This window comes from Lepidochelys kempii, chromosome 2 (assembly GCF_965140265.1).
Source record: "Lepidochelys kempii isolate rLepKem1 chromosome 2, rLepKem1.hap2, whole genome shotgun sequence".
NCBI classification, from domain to species: Eukaryota; Metazoa; Chordata; order Testudines; family Cheloniidae; genus Lepidochelys; species Lepidochelys kempii.
In genome coordinates, this window is record NC_133257.1 from 261877001 (window position 1) to 261898326 (window position 21326).

The 21326-nt window shown below is 48.9% G+C and overlaps 1 protein-coding gene across 1 annotated transcript in view; it reads right to left on the bottom strand.

Annotated features, from left to right (window-relative positions):
• HHATL (hedgehog acyltransferase like) overlaps window positions 1-19594 on the bottom strand; it is a 31066-nt gene extending 11472 nt beyond the window's left edge. The window contains exons 1-5 of the mRNA XM_073329595.1: window positions 19489-19594; window positions 18130-18197; window positions 17430-17543; window positions 15286-15480; window positions 13547-13756 (exon numbers count right to left, since the gene is read on the bottom strand). Of these exons, the coding sequence (XP_073185696.1) occupies window positions 13547-13756; window positions 15286-15480; window positions 17430-17543; window positions 18130-18197; window positions 19489-19594 (693 nt within the window). The remainder of the gene's footprint in view (window positions 1-13546; window positions 13757-15285; window positions 15481-17429; window positions 17544-18129; window positions 18198-19488) is intronic.
• Window positions 19595-21326: the final 1732 nt, after the last annotated feature.

A 21326-nucleotide genomic window follows, 5' to 3' on the forward strand; every position in this document is an offset into this window, starting at 1 on the left:
GGTTTTGCCCCAGTTTGAGCCATCGGTGGCCGCTGTTGGTGCATCTGCACCAATGCAAATGCCGAGTGTCCACAGGGTAACCTGCTAAAAGTTGATACTAATGCAGTTTAACCCCACTGTCAAGCAGTCCATTGATGCAAAATAGCAGTTTTGCCTGTCTGCATTGGCAATGGGTGCGGCTGAGCTCTGACGACTATGGCGAGGGCAAATCCAAGCACAGAGGGAATGACTCCTTTTGGACAGAGCGGGTCATTTGTAGGCTACGGCCTTGCTGGTGTGTGAGAAACAGCAACAGAGCTGCTGATACGCTCTTCTGGGCAGGGACTGCGTCGTTCAGTTCTGACGAGGGCAGTGCACTCCCATGGCACAAACACAACGAAATGGAAACAATACATCATTCACTGTAAGGACGGTCTTGAGTTTTTTATTTCGTCAGTGATCTGGAAAAAGGGGATGAACTGGTGATCTCGAGGGAAATGCCACAACACGGAGAACTATTTGAGGGGGACTAAGTGCTTAAAGGGATTGGTTAAAGCTTAACCTCAGACCTAGATTGTGGAAGACTCTCTGCATGGGTAGGAATGAGGCAAGGGACACACACAGCCCTGCATGCCCGTTGCAAGGGCCAGTCACAGTAATGATTCTTACACTCAAAAGAGCATGGTGACAAGGCAGGAAATATACTGAGAAGGAACATGGCTTTGTCATTTCTCTCTCCTTGCAACCAGTTGGTCAAATAATCCCAAGATCTTATTGGCTAAGGTTGCAAAGGAAGGGAGAATGATCATATGCTACATGTTACCTGTTAGATAGATTTCAGAGTAACAGCCGTGTTAGTCTGTATTCGCAAAAAGAAAAGGAGGACTTGTGGCACCTTAGAGACTAACCAATTTATTTGAGCATGAGCTCAAGGCAAGGCAGCAGGGAGAAAGCAGCCTCCGAGCTCCCCTACATGTGCTCCCTACACAGGCTAGCTGGTTGGGCATGACAGTGCAGGGGGTACACAGTGATCTGTGTGCAAGAAAACAGCGAGGAGTCTGGTGGCACCTTAAAGACTAACACATTTATTTGAGCATAAGCTTTCGTGGGTAAAGACCCCACTTCTTCAGATGCATGGAGTGAAAATTACAGATGCAGGCATAAATATACTGGCACATGAAGAGAAGGGAGTTACCTTACAAGTGGAGAACCAGTGTTGACAGGGTCAATTCAATCAGGGTGGATATGGTCTACTCCCAATAATTGTTGAGGAGGTGTCAATTCCAGGAGAGGGAAAGTTGCTTTTGTAGTGAGCCAGCAACTTCCAGTCCCTGTTCAAGCCCAAATTAATGGTGTTAAGTTTGCAAATGAATTGTAGCTCTGCAGTTCCTCTTTGAAGTCTGTTTTTGAAGTTTTTTGGTTGCAGGATGGCTACTTTTAAATCTGTTATAGAATGTCCAGGGAGAGTGAAGTGTTCTCCCTCTGGCTTTTGTATGTTACCGTTCCTGATGTCCGATTTGTGTCCATTTATTCTTTTACGTAGGGACTGTCCGGTTTGGCCAATGTACATGGCAGAGGGGCATTGCTGGCACATGATGGCGTATATCACATTAGTAGATGTGCAGGTGAATGAGCCACTGATGGTGTGGCTGATATGGTTGGGTCCTATGATGGTGTCGCTAGAGTAGACATGGGGACAGAGTAGGCAATGGGGTTTATTACAGGGATAGGTTCCTGGGTTAGTGGTTCTGTTGTGTGGTGTGTGGTTGCTGGTGAGTATTTGCTTCAGGTTGGGGGGCTGTCTGTAAGCGAGGACTGGCCTGTCTCCCAAGGTCTGGGAGAGTGAGGGATTGTTTTCCAGAATAGGTTGTAGATCGTTGATGATGTGCTGGAGAGATTTGAGCTGGCAGCCGTACGTGATGGCCAGTGGTGTTGTGTTATTTTCCTTGTTGGGCCTGTCCTGTAGTAGGTAACTTCTGGGTACCCGTCTCGCTCTGTCAATCTGTTTCCTCACTTCCCCAGGTGGGTACTATAGTTTTAAGAATGCTTGATAAAGCTGCAGAGCTACAATTCATTTGCAAATTTAACACCATTAATTTGGGCTTGAATAGGGACTGGGAGTGGCTGGCTCCCTACAAAAGCAACTTTCCCTCCTCCTCATCAGTTATTGGGAGTGGACCACATCCACCCTGACTGAATTGGCCGTGTCACCACTGGTTCTCCACTTGTAAGTTAACTCCCTTCTCTTCACGTGCCAGTATATTTATGCCTGTGTCTGTAATTTTCACTCCATGCATCTGAAGAAGTGGGGTTTTCTACCCACGAAAGCTTATGCCCAAATAAATCTGTTAGTCTTTAAGATGCCACCGGACTCCTCGTTGTTTTTGTGGATACAGACTAACACAGCTACCCCTCTGATACTTCTGTACCCCAAGCTGCTCTGGCAAGCACAGTCCTGGCTGGTCCTCCTGCTGGGACAGGGTGACTTCACTCTGACCCTCTGCTTCAGTGGGCTTTTTAGAATGGCCATTGTACCATGTGCATGTTCCCTGACAGCAGTTTCACTGTCGTGCAGCGAGTGTTGTAATAAAGGAAGGGAAGGGCTGGAAGCCCCGTCAGCACACTGGACAAGGCCCTCCGGAATCCAGAGCAGGGGAGAATCCTGCATCAGTTGGGGCTGCTCTTTCCCCTCTCTGATTTCGGGGGCTCACTGGTGTGCTCTGCAGTAACAGTCGGTGCTATTCCTCCCAGTCCCTGCAGCCTCCCTTGAATATTGGAATATAATAATGATCATGACAAGTGTTTAGGATTATGCCTTGGCCCTCAGCAGCTCCGTAAAATTGCTGCTGAATAAGAAATCTGCTTATATTCACTACGATTTTTTCATTCCCCATGGGGCAGGAGTTCTCGGAAAGCACTTTGGCGGCAGCTGTAATAGCCCAATCGACAGAAACAGATGATTTCCAAGGATTAAAGCATTGGCCAGCATCGCTTGAGTATGTTACTCTCACTCTGCCTTTGATATCGGCCTGCAAGCAGCCAGGCTGTCAGGAAATGAAGAGGCTTCCAAGCATAGGACCTGAGAAGGCACTGGAGTTTAATCCGGCGGGGATCAGCTGTTACTGGCTGGTTATCCCAGGCAGCTGTCATTTCTCCCCTCTAACAACGGGTTCTGGGACATTGAGGTCTAAGAGGAAACATCTGTGACGCAATACAAGGGGCTTCAGCGAATCACAAGGGCCTCCGCTTATCTCTGTTTCCAAAGCCATCCCTAAGCAGTGTCGCGGGCTGGGCGTTGGGCTGGATGGAACTCCTGACTCAGCGTTCCCATGGATACCGCACGCAACATCCTTCCAGGTGATTCATCCCACTGCGGGATGAAGGTCAGCTGCCTTCTATTTGCGCTCAGGGACAGTGCAGAGCCTAGCTGAGAGGAAGGCTGGTGCAGCGGTTAGGACTCCAGTGTAGGAGGTAGCAGACTGGGGTTGAGTCCCTGAGCCACCACAAACTTCCAGTCTGACCGTGGACAATTCACTTAGCCGCTCTGTGCCTCAGTTTCCCCCTCCGTACAATGGGAATAGTAGCCCTGCCCTGCCTCTCAGGGGTGCTGTGACAGCGCATTAAAGAGTGTGAGGCCAGCAGAGGTCATGTTAACTGTGGCCATATAAGCCCTTTCAATAGATTATCAGCGTGGAGATGGTACCAGTGCCAGTGACTGACAAAGACCCTGTTTTCACTTGCTTTGGGCTGAAATTTGCCACACAGGGCGTCGGCCTCAGGCTGAGTGACTTCCGGAAAGTGTCGGCTCACATGGCTCAGCAGTTTCTCAAAATGAGGCTGGGGGGGATTGGAAATACGTCGTTTTACCCGGGGTTAAAAAATTTCTGGCGATCTTTCATTTGAGAAGCTCTAGCGCCCCCCAGCTTTGGAGCAGGCTCTAGAAATTTGACAGGAGCATGGCCTTTGCCTCAGGAAGGTGCTCCGGGCTGGGGCCGTGGGGTTTAGAGTGCGGGAGGAGGATCAGGACTGGGGCGGGGGGGGTTGGGGTGCGGGAGGGGGTGAGGGCTCCGACTGGGGGTGTGGGCTCTGGGGTGGGGCCGGGGATGAGGGGTTTGGGGTACAGGAGGGGGCTCTGGGCTGGGGCCGAGGGGTTTGGAGTGCAGGAGGGGGCTCCAGACTGGAGTTTGGGTGTGGGAGGAGGCTCAGGACTGGGGCAGGGGGTTGGGGTGTGGGATAGGGTGCAGGATGCAGGCTCTGGGAGGGAGTTTTGGTGTGGGAGGTATCTCAGGGCTGGGGTAGGGGGCTGTGGCGGTGGGAGAGGGTTTGGGGTGCAGGCTCCGGGCAGCACTGGCCTCAGGGGGCTCCTGGGAAGTGGCCGGCATGTCTGTCTGGCTCCTAGGCAGAGGTGCGACCAGGCGGCTCTGTTCCCAGCCAAAGGAAGCTGTGGAGCTGGCGCTTGGGGCGGGGGGCCGTGCACAGAGCACAGAGCCCCCGTGGCCACCCCTATGCTTAGCAGCCAGAGGGAGGTGCCAGCTGCTTCCCAGGAGCCACATGGAGCTGGGCAGGCACTCTGCCTGCCCCACTGTGGGCAGTCAACCAGACTTTTAACAGCTTAAAGGCCTGGGATAGGAGATGGGCAACGGCTTAACCCCAGGCTGCCTCTGAGAACCTGACAGGGAGACAAAGGAAGACTGCAAGCCCTGGAGATTAAGGGCTGATGGACTGAGCTAATTTGAGATGGATAGAGGGAGACCGGTTAGCAGAAAGCTGGGACCTCTAGAGACTGCCACAACAACAGTTGACACTGAGGCAGGGGTAGAATCCAATTCTCCAGGGTGGTATTCAACTGGATAGAATTTCCTGGGCAGGGTCTGGTGGGCAAGTGATCATGTAATTAAAGATTGACTCATTACAGATACATACAAAGGTATTTGGTATTTTCTAGCTTTTCAGTACTTGACTTTGCAACCTTAACCTTAGTTTAGGTGTTTTGTATGCAATTTTCTAAGCTGTTGAACAAGCAAACTGACCTGTCCCTGTATGCCTCTTCTCCTATCTTCCTCCCATCCAGGCTCCTATCCATCCCCAGTGCCTCCTGCCCTCTCCCCCTCTGCTCCTAACTGTCCCTCCTCCTCCACTTTTACTCCTAGCTGCTCCCTCCCCCTCTGTACCTGTTCTACTTCCCCTCTCCCACCGAGCTCCTGCCCACTTCCCTCTCTGCACCTATTCAACCCCCCATCCCCTGGTTCCGTCCCTCTCTCCATTGGTGTCCACCCACTGCTTCCCATCCAAGCAGCTGCTCCCCTCTTCTGCTCCTATCCAATCCCCCCAACCCTGGCTCCTGCCCCTTTTCCCTTCTATCCATCTCCCCACCGTGGTTCCTGCTACGGTTGCCAGGCATCCGGTTTTCAGCCGGCACGCCCGGTCAAAAAGGCACGGTACAGACACGTAGTAAAGCACAATCCTACCACTGCTGCAGGTGTAGTAGTGATAACACCCATGGGAAATTAAAATTCCCTGGTCTACACCTATCCTTACCCTGCCAGCTCTTTGGGGGAAGGGACCGAGTCTTTCTTTGATTTTTCTGATGCACCCATCCCATCTTTGGGTATTATGCAATCGTTATTATATTATTATTTGTTAGTACCAACGATATTTCAGCATCCTGCATCCCATAGATGGCGCCATTGTGCAGCCAACCGTTTCTGAAAGGGGAAATGGCGGCTGGGGTGGGAGGAGACGTCTTGCGTTTTCGGCAGCATCAAAACGTGTCGTCTGGGAGATTCTGGAGGGCTTGGTATTGCCTGGAGGGGAAGTGTTGAGCAGTAGGCCATAAGGGAGAGGAAAGTTCAGCTCTGACAAGCTGCGATGAGGTCAGGCCTTGGCAGCTTTTAGTGCATCAGGGCCTACAGCAGAGTTTGCCAGGGCTGTGGAAAAGCAGGCTTTGTGTCTGTGGGCAAGCTAGGCCCTGAATATTGCCCCATGCAGTCTCATTCATCTGAATGGAGCTGGGGAGGTGTGGCATCTAAATGGACAACTCAATGCAACAATGCACATCAAAGCCCGGCCCAAGTTTGGATAATGGGGGGGAAAGGGGGTGGTTGGGCAGATGGGAGGATTTTAGAGATGCAAGTTGCTGATGTATTAATGGGTCAAGTCCTGAGGTCCATACTCAGTTTTTATTCAGGGAAAAATCCATTGCAGTTAATGCACTTTATAAACATTAGTCAATTCAGCCTTAGAGCATCCCTGAAAGTTCCTAGATTTAAAGGCTTGAAGGGACCGTTAGACTATCTAGGCTGAGAGCTTGTCTACGCTTACAATGCTTTAGCAGCACAGCTGCACCACTGTAATGCTTCAGTGTAGACAGGACAGAGTTTGCCCACAGGAGGAATTCTCCCATCGGAGCAGGCAATCCACCTCCCTGAGAGGCGGTAGCTAGGTTGACGGAAGAATTCGTCCATTGGCCTAGCTTTGTCTATACAGGGACTTAGGTTGGCTTAACTACACCCCTCAGGGGGTGGATTTTTCACACCCCAAGCGATGTAGTTATGCCGACCTAATTTTCCAGTGTAGACCAGGCCTGAGTTAATTGGTATGACCAGTACACCCAATTTACAGGTGGATAAACTGAGAACCAGAGAGGCTAAGTGACTCCTCAGAAGTCATAGAGCCAGTTAGCGGCAGAGTCAGGAGCAGGGCTGGTTCTAAGGGTGGGCAAGCAGGGCAGTTGGCCTGGGTGCCAGCTTCTGGGGGGAGGGCGGGCGGTGAACAGCTATACCACTTGTCTTTTTTTGCTCCCCTCTAACTGGCCAGCTGCATTTTGTTTTTGTTTTTCTCTGCTACTGCAAGGGGTGGGAGAGTAGGGGTGCCAAAAAAGTTTTCACCTTGGCCGGCCAAACAGCTGGGGCCGCTCCTGGCCAGAAGTGAGCCCCGGAGTCCTGACACTGTGTTCCTGGCTCCAAACATGAGCTCGCATTGCCTCCCCAAAATAGCCCTCAATGACCTGCTATCATTAACGCTATAATAAGGTGTGTAACTTGCCACGGCAAGTTCAAAATGTAATAAGGACCTTCAGGGCCAGATTTTCAGCCAGCCTCCTAAGGATAAGGGCAGAAGAATCTGTCACATGTCCATTTAGCACGGAGGTCTTGCAGGTGCAGCTGGAGAGTCTGTGGAAGATATTCAGAGGGGGTAGCCGTGTTAGTTTGTTTCAGCAAAAACAACGAGGAGTCTTGTGGCACCTATGCTCTAATAAATTTGTTAGTCTTTAAGGCGCCACAAGACTCCTCATTGTTTTTGTGGAAGATATGCTGACCTAGCTTGTTAGGCATGTATATAGGTTATTTATTTATATATATATATATATATATAGGTATATAGGTTATATAGGATCTAACTAGCTATGCCTTCTGCAGTCATGTGCTACTGCAGCTGTGTTTATCTCCTGCTGTATGTTTGCTGTATGCTTGTGAATTTCCCTTTATTTTCTCTAATAATCCCTCCTTTTTTTTGTTTTTAAAGGCAATACCATTGGCGAGGGGCCTTGGGGAGAAGCAACATGAACTCAGAGGAGGCTGCTCTGAAAAGAGGTAGATCTGAGCACTTGATCCAGGGTGAAGGACCACTTCCTCCTTAAATAAAAGGAAGCTGCTGGGCTCCGTGCAGGAAGCACTGGGTGAAATTCTATGCCTTTTGCTATGCAGGAGGTTGGACTAGATGATCTTGATGGTTCCTTTGGGTTTTTTGAGTCTGTGAACCAGTCTGCAGGGGATGAAACAAAACGGCACTGACATAGGCCAGCATGGGTGTGGGGTAAATCTAAAAATGTAGGGGTCATGAGATTTGGTGGCACTGAATAATTAAAAGGCTTAATTACAGCGTCACATGGAATGTCGGGCCAATTTCTGCTCTCCGTGACACCACTGCACAGATGGAGTAATTCCACTGGTATCAGTCAGCCAATTCTGGATTTACCCCAGTGAAAACGAGCGCAGGATGTGGTCATAGAATCATAGAATATAAGGTTTGGAAAGGGCCTCAGGAGGTCATCTAGTCCAACCCCCTGCTCAAAGCAGGACTAATCCCCAACTAAATTATCCCAGCCATGGCTTTGTCAAGCCTGACCTTAAAAACTTCTAAGGAAGGAGATTCCACCACCTCCCTAGGTAACGCATTCCGGTGTTTCACCACCCTCCTAGTGAAAAAGTTTTTCCTAATATCCAACCTAAACCTCCCACACTGCAACTTGAGACCATTACTCCTTGTTCTGTCATCTGCTACCACTGAGAACAGTCTAGAGCCATCCTCTTTGGAACCCCCTTTCAGGTAGTTGAAAGCAGCTATCAAATCCCCCCTCATTCTTCTCTTCCGCAGACTAAACAATCCCAGTTCCCTCAGCCTCTCCTCATAAGTCATGTGTTCCAGCCCCCTAATCATTTTTGTTGCTCTCCGCTGGACGTTTTCCAGTTTTTCCACATCCTTCTTGTAGTGTGGGGCCCAAAACTGGACATAGTACTCCAGATGAGGCCTCACCAATGTCGAATAGAGGGGGACAATCACGTCCCTTGATCTGCTGGCAATGCCCCTACTTATACATCCCAAAATGCCATTGGCCTTCTTGGCAACAAGGGCACACTGTTGACTCATATCCAGCTTCTCGTCCACTGTAACCCCTAGGTCATTTTCTGCAGAACTGCTGCCTAGCCATTCGGTCCCTAGTCTGTAGCGGTGCATGGGATTCTTCTGTCCTAAGTGCAGGACTCTGCACTTGTCCTTGTTGAACCTCATCAGGTTTCTTTTGGCCCAGTCCTTTAATTTGTCTAGGGCCCTCTGTATCCTATCCCTACCCTCCAGCGTATCTACCTCTCCTCCCAGTTTAGTGTCATCTGCAAACTTGCTGAGAGTGCAATCCACACCATCCTCCAGATCATTTATGAAGATATTGAACAAAACCGGCCCCAGGACCGACCCTTGGGGCACTCCACTTGATACCGGCTGCCAACTAGACATGGAGCCATTTATCACTACCCGTTGAGCCTGACAATCTAGCCAGCTTTCTACCCACCTTATAGTGCATTCATCCAGCCCATACTTCTTTAACTTGCTGGCAAGAATACTGTGGGAGACTGTGTCAAAAGCTTTGCTAAAGTCAAGGAATAACATGTCCACTGCTTTCCCCTCATCTACAGAGCCAGTTATCTCGTCATAGAAGGAAATTAGATTAGTCAGGCATGACTTGCCCTTGGTGAATCCATGCTGACTGTTTCTGATCATTTCCTCTCCTCTAAGTGCTTCAGAATTGATTCCTTGAGGACTTGCTCCATGATTTTTCCAGGAACTGAGGTGAGGCTGACTGGCCTATAGTTCCCAGGATCCTCCTCCTTCCCTTTTTTAAAGATGGGCACTACATTAGCCTTTTTCTAGTCACCCGGGACTTCCCCAGATCGCCATGAGTTTTCAAAGATAATGGCCAATGGCTCTGCAATCACATCTGCCAACTCCTTTAGCACTCTCAGATGCAGCGCATCCGGCCCCATGGACTTGTGCTCGGTCAGCTTTTCTAAATAGTCCCGAACCACTTCTTTCTCCACAGAGGGCTGGTCACCTCCTCCCCATGCTGTGCTGCCCAGTGCAGGAGTCTGGGAGCTGACCTTGTTCGTGAAGACAGAGGCAAAAAAAGCATTGAGTACATTAGCTTTTTCCACATCCTCTGTCACTAGGTTGCCTCCCTCATTCAGTAAGGGGCCCACACTTTCCCTGACTTTCTTCTTGTTGCTAACATACCTGAAGAAACCCTTCTTGTTACTCTTAACATCTCTTGCTAGCTGTAACTCCAGGTGTGATTTGGTCTTCCTGATTTCACTCCTGCATGCCTGAGCAATATTTTTATACTCTTCCCTGGTCATTTGTCCAATCTTCCACTTCTTGTAAGCTTCTTTTTTGTTTTTAAGATCAGCAAGGATTTCACTGTTAAGCCAAGCTGGTCACCTGCCATATTTACTATTCTTTCTACACATCGGGATGGTTTGTCCCTGTAACCTCAATAAGGATTCTTTAAAATACAGCCAGCTCTCCTGGACTCCTTTCCCCCTCATGTTATTCTCCCAGGGGATCCTACCCATCTGTTCCCTGAGGGAGTCAAAGTCTGCTTTTCTGAAGTCCAGTGTCCGTATTCTGCTGCTCTCCTTTCTTCCCTGTGTCCCCTGTGTCGACGTCACATCATATCACATTTTCAATCTTGCACAGGAGAACTTATGTGGCAGCAGCTGTGCAGGTTGCAAATGGTGTTTGACTGGGAGTTCCCCAGGGATAGTAATTCGTGGATGTGTGAGGTTGGCCTTGGATCTGGCAGTCGGTGTCATATCTGCTTTGCGTGGAAGTGAGAAAGAACGGACCGTAGATGTCAGGTGGGTTGAGCATACGCTTTGGGAGGAACACTAGAATTAACTTGGAGAAGTTATTTACTGCACTGTGTGTCACTTATTGGAGACAGATAAGGCTCAGCCCTGTAAGATGCAAACTGAGCATCATCAGTTCCTATTGACTTCATTAGCAGATGAGGGTGCAACGAAACCTCTCATCGACAGGGTTTGAACCCAGAACCTTATGCATCAAAACGCAGATCTCTACCTTTGGAGACAAAATGTAGCTCTGTTAGCTGGCAGCAACATCAGGCTGTTCTCCTCAATGGTGGGTCACCCCCTAGAGTGAGCTACAACACCTAATTATGTTACCAGGGCACTCAGCACTTCACAGGAAGTGGTGCAGACTGAGAAAACAGCTAGGTGGCTGAGATTTGGCCACTTACGTGATGAAGCATAAGGCTGTCTGTAAACAACGTGGCCTGAACACACGAGTCCAGTGACAATGTCGTCACTATGCAGTGCCATGTTGAATCGGCAAGATCGGCATTCTGGTTTAGTCTTCAAAACTAAAGAGACACTGTCAAGATGCAAAAGACATTTTTGCCTGCATCTCTAATACAGTACAGGGTGATAAAAGGGAAGAGTTTGTTTAGCCATTTATTCTGTTTTATGGTATGAACGTCACTCCACTTAGGCAATGAGGATACACTAGTTGGTTTCACTTTCTAGGTTTCAGAGTAACAGCCGTGTTAGTCTGTATTCGCAAAAAGAAAAGGAGTACTTGTGGCACCTTAGAGACTAACCAATTTATTTGAGCATAAGCTTTCGTGAGCTACAGCTCACTTCAGCGGATGCATACCGTGGAAACTGCAGAAGACATTATATACACAGAGACCATGAAACAATACCTCCTCCCACCCCACTCTCCTGCTGGTAATGGCCCAACTTGATTATTATACACATTGTAAGGAGAGTGATCACTTTAGATAAGCTATTACCAGCAGGAGAGTGGGATGGGAGGAGGTATTGTTTCATGGTCTCTGTGTATATAATGTCTTCTGCAGTTTCCACAATATGCATCCGATGAAGTGAGCTGTAGCTCACGAAAGCTTATGCTCAAATAAATTGGTTAGTCTCTAAGGTGCCACAAGTACTCCTTTTCTTTTTACTTTCTAGCTCTTCTGCCTCAGCACCAATGCGGCCACGTTTGAGTTTCCATCCCTGCAGGGAAGCATTTACCAGCCCCATGTTTTCACTGAAATTTTTTTGAATTAATTAAAAGATTTCTATTTCCGTTAGGTTTTATCAAATGTTTTTGGGTTCAGACCCTGAATTTTAGACCTCCAGTCGACAGTCTTCCTTTAAAAGAAAATTAAAGGGGGACTGATTAATAGTACATGATCTGCCAGCATTCTTGGCTGTGTTGGGGGAGTGGATTTTTTCCCCAGCCTTTTTGGGGGGAGAAATAGGGGGGAAAAAAAGAACTGGCTGTGATGTGGGGGGTGACAGTGAGCACAGTGCTGCTATGTGGCTTTGCATTTAAATATCTCACACTGCACAGATGTCAGCTGGGTTCCTGCACTGGGAGTGCATCTCTTTCAGGTTTCAAGGCCCCCCTCAAAAAAGGAAAAAGCACATGCTTGTTCCAAGGCTTAACGTTTCCATCTTATTTGGTGTCCTACCGAGTTGTGGGTTCTGTTTCTCCTTTTTGAACAGACAGTTGGGTATCAGCCAATGACTAGGATGACTGGATGATTGCACACATTTGGAAGTTCTCCTTGCAAACATACGTTCTTTGTTGCACCAACATGTAATATATGTATGTGCGTTAGTGTGTATATAGATACACACATATGTACGTATATACAGACACAGGAGTAGGATAGGAGGAGCAGGAGGAGCTTGTATATTTAGTTGCCAAGCCACTTCCCATTATAAAAATTCTTTTGTCCGTTTGAAATTGATTTATATTTAAATGGCTTGATTTTTCTGCGCCTTAGAATATCTATATCTCCCATTAACTTCAGTGAGGTTACGGGCACTCAGCACCTCTGAAAATCAGGCCTATATAAAATGTAGCTCTGTGTACAAGCTCAAAAGCTTGTCTCTCTCACCAACAGAAGTTGGTCCAATAAAAATTCCCTCACCTTCCTTGCCTCTCTAGACTGAAATTCTGTCTTGTATGAAGGCTTATGGTGTCTGTCGGTTGCAGCAGCTAGAGGGCGACGTGATCATGTGTCTTAGACTGCCTACGCAGGTCTGACGTTCCATCCAGTAGAGGGCAGTGTTGCATGCACACATTGTGGGAGGATGGACAGACACAAAGATGTGACACACAGAGGGATAGAAACATATAATGTGTCTAGTCCACATTGGGGCCCACGTGGCAGCTGCAGAATGTGTGACCATGTGCACATGGGGATAACTGCATGTACAAATGGGAATTTGTAGGGGCAGCTAACTATCTGCACACCTCTGAGTACTTTGCAGGTGCAACTTCTGTCTGTCATCTAGGTTGTCATCTGGCCCCCATAGTACCTCAGCTCCTCACAAACAATGAATTTATTCTTGCAACACCCCTAGGAAGTAAAGAAGAATTATCACCCCCATTTTGAAGATGGGAAACTGAGAGACAGAGAAATTAAGTCCAAAGTTGCACAGTGAGTCTGTGGCGAAGCCAGGAATTGAACCAAGATCCTCGTCCAATGATTTCACCACATGAACACACTTCTTCATATATTTTTGGTAGAAACAGCTCAGCTGAAAACTTGACCCAGTGGTGCTGAGTTTTAGAAACAGCTTCTTGTTTTGCATCTGGAATTTTATTCCATTATCTAATAGCAGGTGCAACTGACGTCAACCTCATGTCTAGCCACTGCTTAATTTGTGCCAGGGCTGAGCCCTGGCACCTCTAGGCTTGGCAATTCATAAGCTTGGCACCTCTGGGCTTGCTGCATCAGAATGTAAAAAAATTGCTTGAGCCCTGGCACCTTTTTCGTCCTGCTTTGAGCAGGGGGTTGGACTATATGACCTCCTGAGGTCTCTTCCAACCCTGATCTTCCATGGTTCTGTGATAACTTAAGCACTGTGTCAAGCTACCTGACTTGTGCCCTACAGGTTTGAAGTGGGAGGCTGGGCTGAGGGTCCCTTTTAAAATCTGCCCTGTAAGGTGTAAGGAGGAAAACCCACAAAGCTAGTACCTGAGAGTGGAATCGATCAAAGGTCATGATGGGTCCGAAGAAAAAAAACGGGAGGTAGAAATTGTATTTCAGCAGGTCAATGATGGAGTAAATCCCTTCCTTCCTCTCGGAGTTCTCCAGCGCAAAGCTCATGCAGCGCATGATGGTAAAGCCGCTTCCTCCATAAAACAGAACATCTTGAAGATCAAAAGTTCTTGTTACAAATCCATTCTAAACCAAAAAGAATAGTTACTATGTCATTCGGCTGAAAAGGTTGTCTTCTGTGCAACTGGCCGCAGTGGGCATCTCCTACTACCTAGTCTTGCTTCAGATATGTTTTTCTATGAATGGTGCCTTATTTTCTGAGAGCCTAGCTGCATAGATTTTTAAGACCAGAAAAGCACAATTATGATTATCTAGTCTAACCTCCTGCGTAACATGAGCCCTTGAACCTCACACACTAATTTCTGCCTCAAGCCCATAATTTCCATTGGAGCTATAGCGTATCTTTTGAAGAGACACCCAGTCTTGATGGAAAGACTTGAAGGGATGGAGAACCCATCACCTCCCTAGGTAAGTCGTTCCAGTGGTCAGTTACCTTCACTATTGAAAAAACTGCCCCTTATTTCTAGCTTGAATGGTCTGGCTCTTACAACCAGAAGGATCGCAAAATCTTTACGCTGAAATTCACCATTATGCAGGAGTCTAGCACAGGCCAATGGTGAACATAAGAACTCAATATAGCACTGAAGCGGTGTGTAGCTTTTGTGCTGACCTTTGGGACAGGTGTGAATGTCACTCTTATAGAATATCACACATAAGGATGACTTCACACAGCGCTGACCTACAGCCACCTCTGGGGTGGAATGTGACCAGTCTATACAGATGGCCTGAATGGAAAATTGCAGCTGCAAAATTGCAAAGGGGCATTTAGATTGATAAAGTAATTACCAGCGGTGGGACTGGAAACTCAGACTATCACCTTTACGACTGCAAAATGTGCTACGGGAAATGGCTTGGCGTGCAGAAGCGCTGAGAACCCAGAGCTCCTATTTTCTCTAACGGGAATTGCAGGTGCTCAGCACCTCTGAAAATCAAGCCCTGATGGACCATGGGTAGGCAGGACTTTGGTTTTAAGCCTTATAATACCCCTGTAAGGCAGAGAAGTATTACTGGTCCTGAGTCAGCAAGCTCATTAAGGAATACGCCTACCAGTAATTTAGTAATAATATCCAGCTCCTCCATAGAGCATTTCAGCCATAGATCCTGAAGCACTTTACTAATGCGTTCAATACCATTTTAAAAGATGGAGAAACTGAGGCTCAGGGAGGGGAAATGATGCACTCAGAGTCACCCAGCTAACTCGATGCAGAGCCTGAGTCCCCGTCCGGAACCCTATGCACCAAGCCTGCGCTGGGGCTGTCATTACTTCAGTGGGACTGCTCAGGTGCTTAAGTACATTGCTAAATTGAAACAATTACAATCTCTGCGGATGCTGAGGCACAGACAGGCTAAGTGACCTGCCTGAGGCCCCTAGTACATCAGTGGCAGGGCCAGGAATAGAATCCAGGCGTCCTGATTCCTGCTGTAACCACTAGAGGCTAGCATGCTCCATACCTGTGGCTCTTCCTCAAATGTTTTAGTCTGACCCAAGCTATCAAATCACAGGCCCAAATACGCTGGTGTTTGGCCAGGGCACGACCCCGGCACTGGGAACAAAACAGAGCTGCGCGCTGGAAAGAAACCGGCTATACGCGTACCTGCCATGTGCTGAAAGGCTCCAGCCTGAAAGAGGCCAGGCTGCAAAGCCCGGCCACAAAGCATAGCCACCTCTTCTTAGCCAGCGCGACAGTGTAGAGCACCACACAGTGAGAGAGGACAATCATCAGGTAGGCGCGTCCCATGGCGCCCAGCACGGCCAACATCCCGTAGAGCATGTACACCACAGATCTGTGCTGTGAGAAAAGAGAACGTGCTTCAGGCCTCTCCTCGGGGAGTCTAACACCCAGCACCCACGGTCAACAGAACCCTGCCGCCCACTGCACCGCGGGGGTGCCAGACGGGTACCAGGGGGGAGCAGGAACAGTTTTATCTTCACTAGAGCAGATCAGTGTATGTGTTGTTGTTTTTTTTCCTACATTCAGCCAAGACGGGGGAGTTTTCTGCCCCTCTCCTTGTTCGCGTTAGTCCTCTTAGAACCACGTCACCCTGGGAGCTCGTGTTCAGCTGATTATCCAGCAGGACCCCCATGTTCTTTTCAGTTTTGCACCATCTGGGGCTTTTTCCTGGCATGTGACATCATTCCTAGATAGGGGCTATCTTCGCCGCACTGACAACAGTGACACTCACGCTGACTTCAGTGGGGCCAGGATTTCAACCCATAAGTTTCTCTTTCAGGTACTTATCTGCCTCCTCTCACCCCGGCCCCTCACAATCTTTAATGTCTTTAATCCCCACAGGTTTCAGGGTAGCAGCCGTGTTAGTCTGTATCCGCAAAAAGAAAAGGAGGACTTGTGGCACCTTAGAGACTAACCAATTTATTTGAGCAGAAGCTTTCGTGAGCTACAGCTCACTTCATCGGATGCTGTAGCTCACGAGGATGCTGTAGCTCACAAAAGCTTCTGCTCAAATAAATTGGTTAGTCTCTAGGGTGCCACAAGTCCTCCTTTTCTTTTATCCCCACAGTACCCCAGTGAGGTGGGGAAGTGCTGTTATCCCCACTTCCCAGGTGGGGAACGGAGCCACAGAGACACGAAAGCCCAGATTGTAAAGGTATTTAGACACCTAACCTGTGTTGCAATCAATGGGAGCTAGGCACCAAAACACCTTTAAAAATTTGGCCCTAACTGACTTGCCCAAGGTCTCCTGAGTCGCAGGCTAGTACGCTAACCCCTGGACTGTCCCTGCTCTCTGAGCTGCAATAACTGAGCCAGGAGATCTCAGATTTGTGGATTTTTTGTGGCACTTTTTTGAAAAGGAAAACAATTTTAATGAAACATTTCCTCACTCCACCCCACAAGCAGCTGTAGTAAGTAATGAGCAATGATCCTGCTTTTATGCATCTGCCCTGATTAAATGAATGACGGACAAAGAGGTAGAAAACCATCCCCAAAAAGTATGATTGGAAAAAAGCAACTTTGTCTGCAAGGACGAGAACCAAAAAGTCCTTCAGCATCTCTCTCAGTCACAGCCACTCATGGCCTGATCACCCACAGCAATTGTTAGTTAGTTTTATTATGGTAGTGCCTAAGTGACAGACAGTCCCTGCCCTGAAAGGCTTTTAATGGGACACACTTGGAAGGCCATTCATTGGGTGAGCCCCCTCTCCCATCAAATTCTCAGTATACACAGATGATTTTTATGATATTGTTCAAAGGTCCAAGTATTTAGCTTCCACCAGACTCTCGTGACTGTGGATTCCCTTTGGCCCAGCTGTATTCTTTTGTCTTAGGCCTGGTCTAAACTAGAAAATTAGGTTGGTGTAACTACATCACTGATGGGGTGTGAAAAATCCACACCCCTGAGCGGCGTCATTTAAGCCGACCTAATTCCCTGTGCAGACAGTGCTAGGTTGACAGAAGAATTCTTCCGTCGACTTAGCTACTTTCTCTCCGGAGAACCCCTCCCGTCAGCGTAGGTAGTGTCTACACGGAAGCGCTAATGCATCGCAGCTGTCGCGTTTCGAGGGTAGACAAGCCCTGAGCCCCACAAGGGCGGGTCAGATCATGAGGCATTTGCAGCCCCCCTAGGTCCAAGGAATATGCCCTGTGAACAGTGTTGATTGGAATCTTAAATGACGCCATCACCAGCTGAGCAAGGAAAGGGATCTGCGTTTGCCCCGCGGGGATACCATGCGCGCCCCTGGTGCTTTTAAATCCGTGTCTGGGCAGTGGCCCTTGCTCACCTGAGGAGCCACCATGGAGCAGATCTTGGCAAACAGGATGTGCCCCGAAAGGGCAAAGATGATGATGTTCCTGAATGAGGTGAACCACATCGCCCATTCAAAGTCAGCTGCGTCCTGCCGGAACAGAGCCACGTCAGCACGGACAAGCCACGGAAGGGCTACTGCAATCGCTCCAAGGCCCCCTAATCTCTGACTTCCTGCTTAGTAACCCTCCTCCCCGCAAGACTTCAGCTCCCACAAATGTCCTTCTCTGTCAGAGAGCACGAATACAGCCTGCTCCTTCTCGGTGCTGGAGGCCCTCTGCTTCCATTGACTTCAACAGGAGTCGAGGGCGCTTGGCACCTCAGGGGATCACGCCCACAGTTCAAGTTATTTTCGTGACCTTTCTACCGTCTGTGGATTTCAAAGCAGGTTAGCTTAGCTCTATCAACCCTGTACGGGCTCTGCTGGGATCACTTGTGTCTATAGGTGCACGTAAACGCCGTGCATGCTTGCAGTGTTGCGTAACTAATACATTCCTCAGTGAGTGAACATTTAATGGACGACACGGTCGTTTCGACATACAGCAGAAAGGTTCACGCGGACTGTGCAAAGAGACCTGAGCGGCGGAAAAGTCAGGGCTCTTTTTTGTAGCTGGCAGCCTTGGTGGTGGTACTTTAAGCAACCAACGCCTTAGCGTGCCCGCTGTTGGGTTGCTTACCATTTTCCTGCCGAAGTAATGCCAGCCCGGCTTTATGCCCTGCCGAAAGGCTTTTCTGTTCATATTATCTGCAAAAGAACAGGTGTTACCCGGGGAGAAACCACTCCAGGGCGTTGCTGAATCAGGGCCTGAATCTTCCCCGTGATTGGTCAGCACAGGGGACGAGCATCGGGGTAAGCAGGGGAGGGGTTTTCCCTGGCTTACTTGCCTCCTTCTGGTAGATGGGAGGAGAAAGAGCAACAGAGAGGAGATAAGGCCCTTGAGGTTTTCAGAAGTGACCGGGGGTGGGGATTTACCGCATGGCTTCTGTGGAAATGAACGGGAGTGGTGTAGCTACAGCTCTTCTTCCCCTCTGAAAAATCCCACTCAACCCAAGGAGCCATCTCCTCCATCACTCCAGCTCTTCCGAGTCACCCCCTGTGCACTTAGGGCGGGGTACTTCTGGGGGCTCCCAGACAGGTTCTCTGTTACCCCTACAGCCAGCCCATAAGGGTCCAATCCTGGGAGGTGCTGAGCACCTCTGACTCCCTTGGGATTTGGGCGTGGAGCCACTCTTCAGAAACCTGCAGGCCTGATCCAAAGCCCACTGAAGTCAATAGGAAGAGCTTCATTGATTTCAATGGGCTTAGGGGGCAGGTTCTCCGTCGGTTGATTGGATTGCTCTTTGGTCCATTGGTGCAGTATTAGTCTCAGTCACAGCTATGCCCAGTTAACTGTGTGGATTTAGGGTTTAGCTGAAGCCCGCCAATGTGCTTCAGACTCAAGCCAGACGGATCGTCCCTAAGAGGTTTGTTTGCACTGCTAAAGGTACCAGAGGAAAGGAGCAAAGACCAAAGAGCCTTCAACCAGGGATTTCTCCAACATCCTGCCCCTGCCCTGTTTGAGGAACCATCATGAGATGATACACTGTAGATAGGAAGAATTGGGAGCTTTCATAGGGGGAGGGGGATCTAGCTGTCAGCGGTGCCGTTGTCTGGTGTTACATAAAAAGATGGGTTGCATTACTGATTATCAGAGCCCTTGAAGATAATGTATCGGCCTGTCTAGGACATTGACATAGGGGCTTTGCCACTGCTTTGCACCTGACGTTGCCATTCACACCTGTGCCCAGTGAGTGTGGAACAGTTCCACTCGGATTGGGCAGCATTTCACACCTACTTTGCTCAGATGTACGTGACTCCCAAGGTCATTCTCAGCAGAGAATCAAGTCCAAGAGCTTTATACTTATGATCATAAGAAAGCATATTCCAAATGCGTGGAAACTGGCTTCTTCTGAATTCTGGGTTGTAAGAATACCGGGTTGGAATACACCTACCACTTACATACCCACACCTGGCGAGCTTTGATTAGGGAAATTACCTCTAGATGCGTCAAAGATCCCATTCCCACTGTACACCACAGCACATGTCAAGATCAGAGCGTAGAACCCCAGCTCGTAACTCGGTAACACTGCTTTAATACCCATGTTGGTGGGTTACCACCCCAACAGCCAAGGGTCTCCAGATCTGGCAGAGAAAAAAAGGAAAGGAAAAGTTTGGTGTCTAGAGCTACTCACACCCACACGGTGTGTGGGATCTCATTACATGTGAATGACTTGAAACTGGAGGATTGGATCCATTTTGTCGTCTTTTGTCTGCAGTGTTCTACCAGGTGACGGGCTCCTTTACCTACCACCCCTGGGCTGGCTTATCCTTCTACTATCCTTTCTGAACAAGAAGGGGAATTTCCTCAGCCCTGTGATTCCAGCCTGCCTTTATTTTTCGAACATAGGAGCTGCTAGACTCAACACAAGAATGGTCCATCTAATTTCACTCTGTCTCCAGCAGACCACGTGACCAGAGAAATCAGAGGGGCTATTTGGTCATGTGTTCGCTCTTTCTGACAGAGCAGCGTTGCTCTTTACAGCGCTCGGGCCAGTCTGGTTTTAAATATCCCAGGGGATGGGAGTCACCTCATTGTCCAATATGATATCACGTCTCTATTGCTCCTCACCACTGCAAAATCCCCTTCCAGTCAATCACTGCCGATGCCGCCCCTTCGCCTTCTGCTGGGAGCTCGGACGGTCAGTGGCACATTGTATTCGGCGCCTTAGTGTTGCAGAGCACTTGGCTATTATCCCTTTTTCCCAAAATGGGGCTAATCGGCTTAGGCCAGCTTCCTCATCTGGGGATGGCCAGGCAGTGAGCCACTGCGCTTTTGGTGCAGTTTCTGATCTGCCTTTATTGGACCAAAGAGAGGTTCCAGCTTTTAAAAATTCAGTAAAATTAAAAAAAAAAAAAATAACCCGCCAAAGGCAAAAACTTCACAAGTCAGATATTAAATCAGGGGACGCCAGAGTTGTTTTTTATCGCTGCTCACGCATGCAGTCCCCTTCCTGATCCCCTTTAAAGTTCACTCTGCTAATGTTACTGAGTACACAGGATTAACTGCTCCCCTGCCAATCTGTATTTTCCGCATCTCCCTGCAAGATAGCCCAGAGTGGCTTCCATCTAAGCACATCTCCCTGGCTGAGCCGTGAGCCTTTTGGCTCACCTGCCTATGGCTCATCAGGGTCTGGCCCACATGCTCAGGGATCAACTGCTTATCATATTTGGGGTCGGGAAGGAATTTTTCCTGGGTCAATTTGACAGAGACTCGGGGGCTTTTCTCTTTCCCCTGCAGCAGGGGGCACGGGTCACTTGCTGGTTTGAACTAGAGTAAATGGTGGATTCTCTGTAACTTGAAGTCTCTGTATCATGCTTTGAGGATTTCAGTAACTCAGCCAGAGGCCAGGGGTTTGTTACAGGAGTGGGTGGGTGAGATTCTGAGGCCTGCGTTGTGCAGGAGGTCAGACTAGATGATCATGATGGTCCATTCTGGCCTTAAAGTCTGTGAGACTCGGCTGCTGTAATGGAGGTGGTTGAGTCACTGAATGAGTGACTCTGCTAACTGGGTAAGTCCCCTCCAGGGGAGAAATTCACCAGCTACTACTGCTAATGGGCACGTCTACACAGCCCATGGTTCCCAGCCCGGGCTAACAGGCTTGGGCTAGCCGGGGGGCGCGCTAAGAAGAGACAGCGCTTTGAAGTTGCAGTTCGGCCAGAACCAAGCTCAGAGTCCCATTGTCGTAGGCCCTGTGAGCAAGAGACAGTCCCTGGCCCACAGAGCTTACAATAGCGGGAGACCAGCCAGCCAAAGGAAGAGGAAGGAAGTACCCT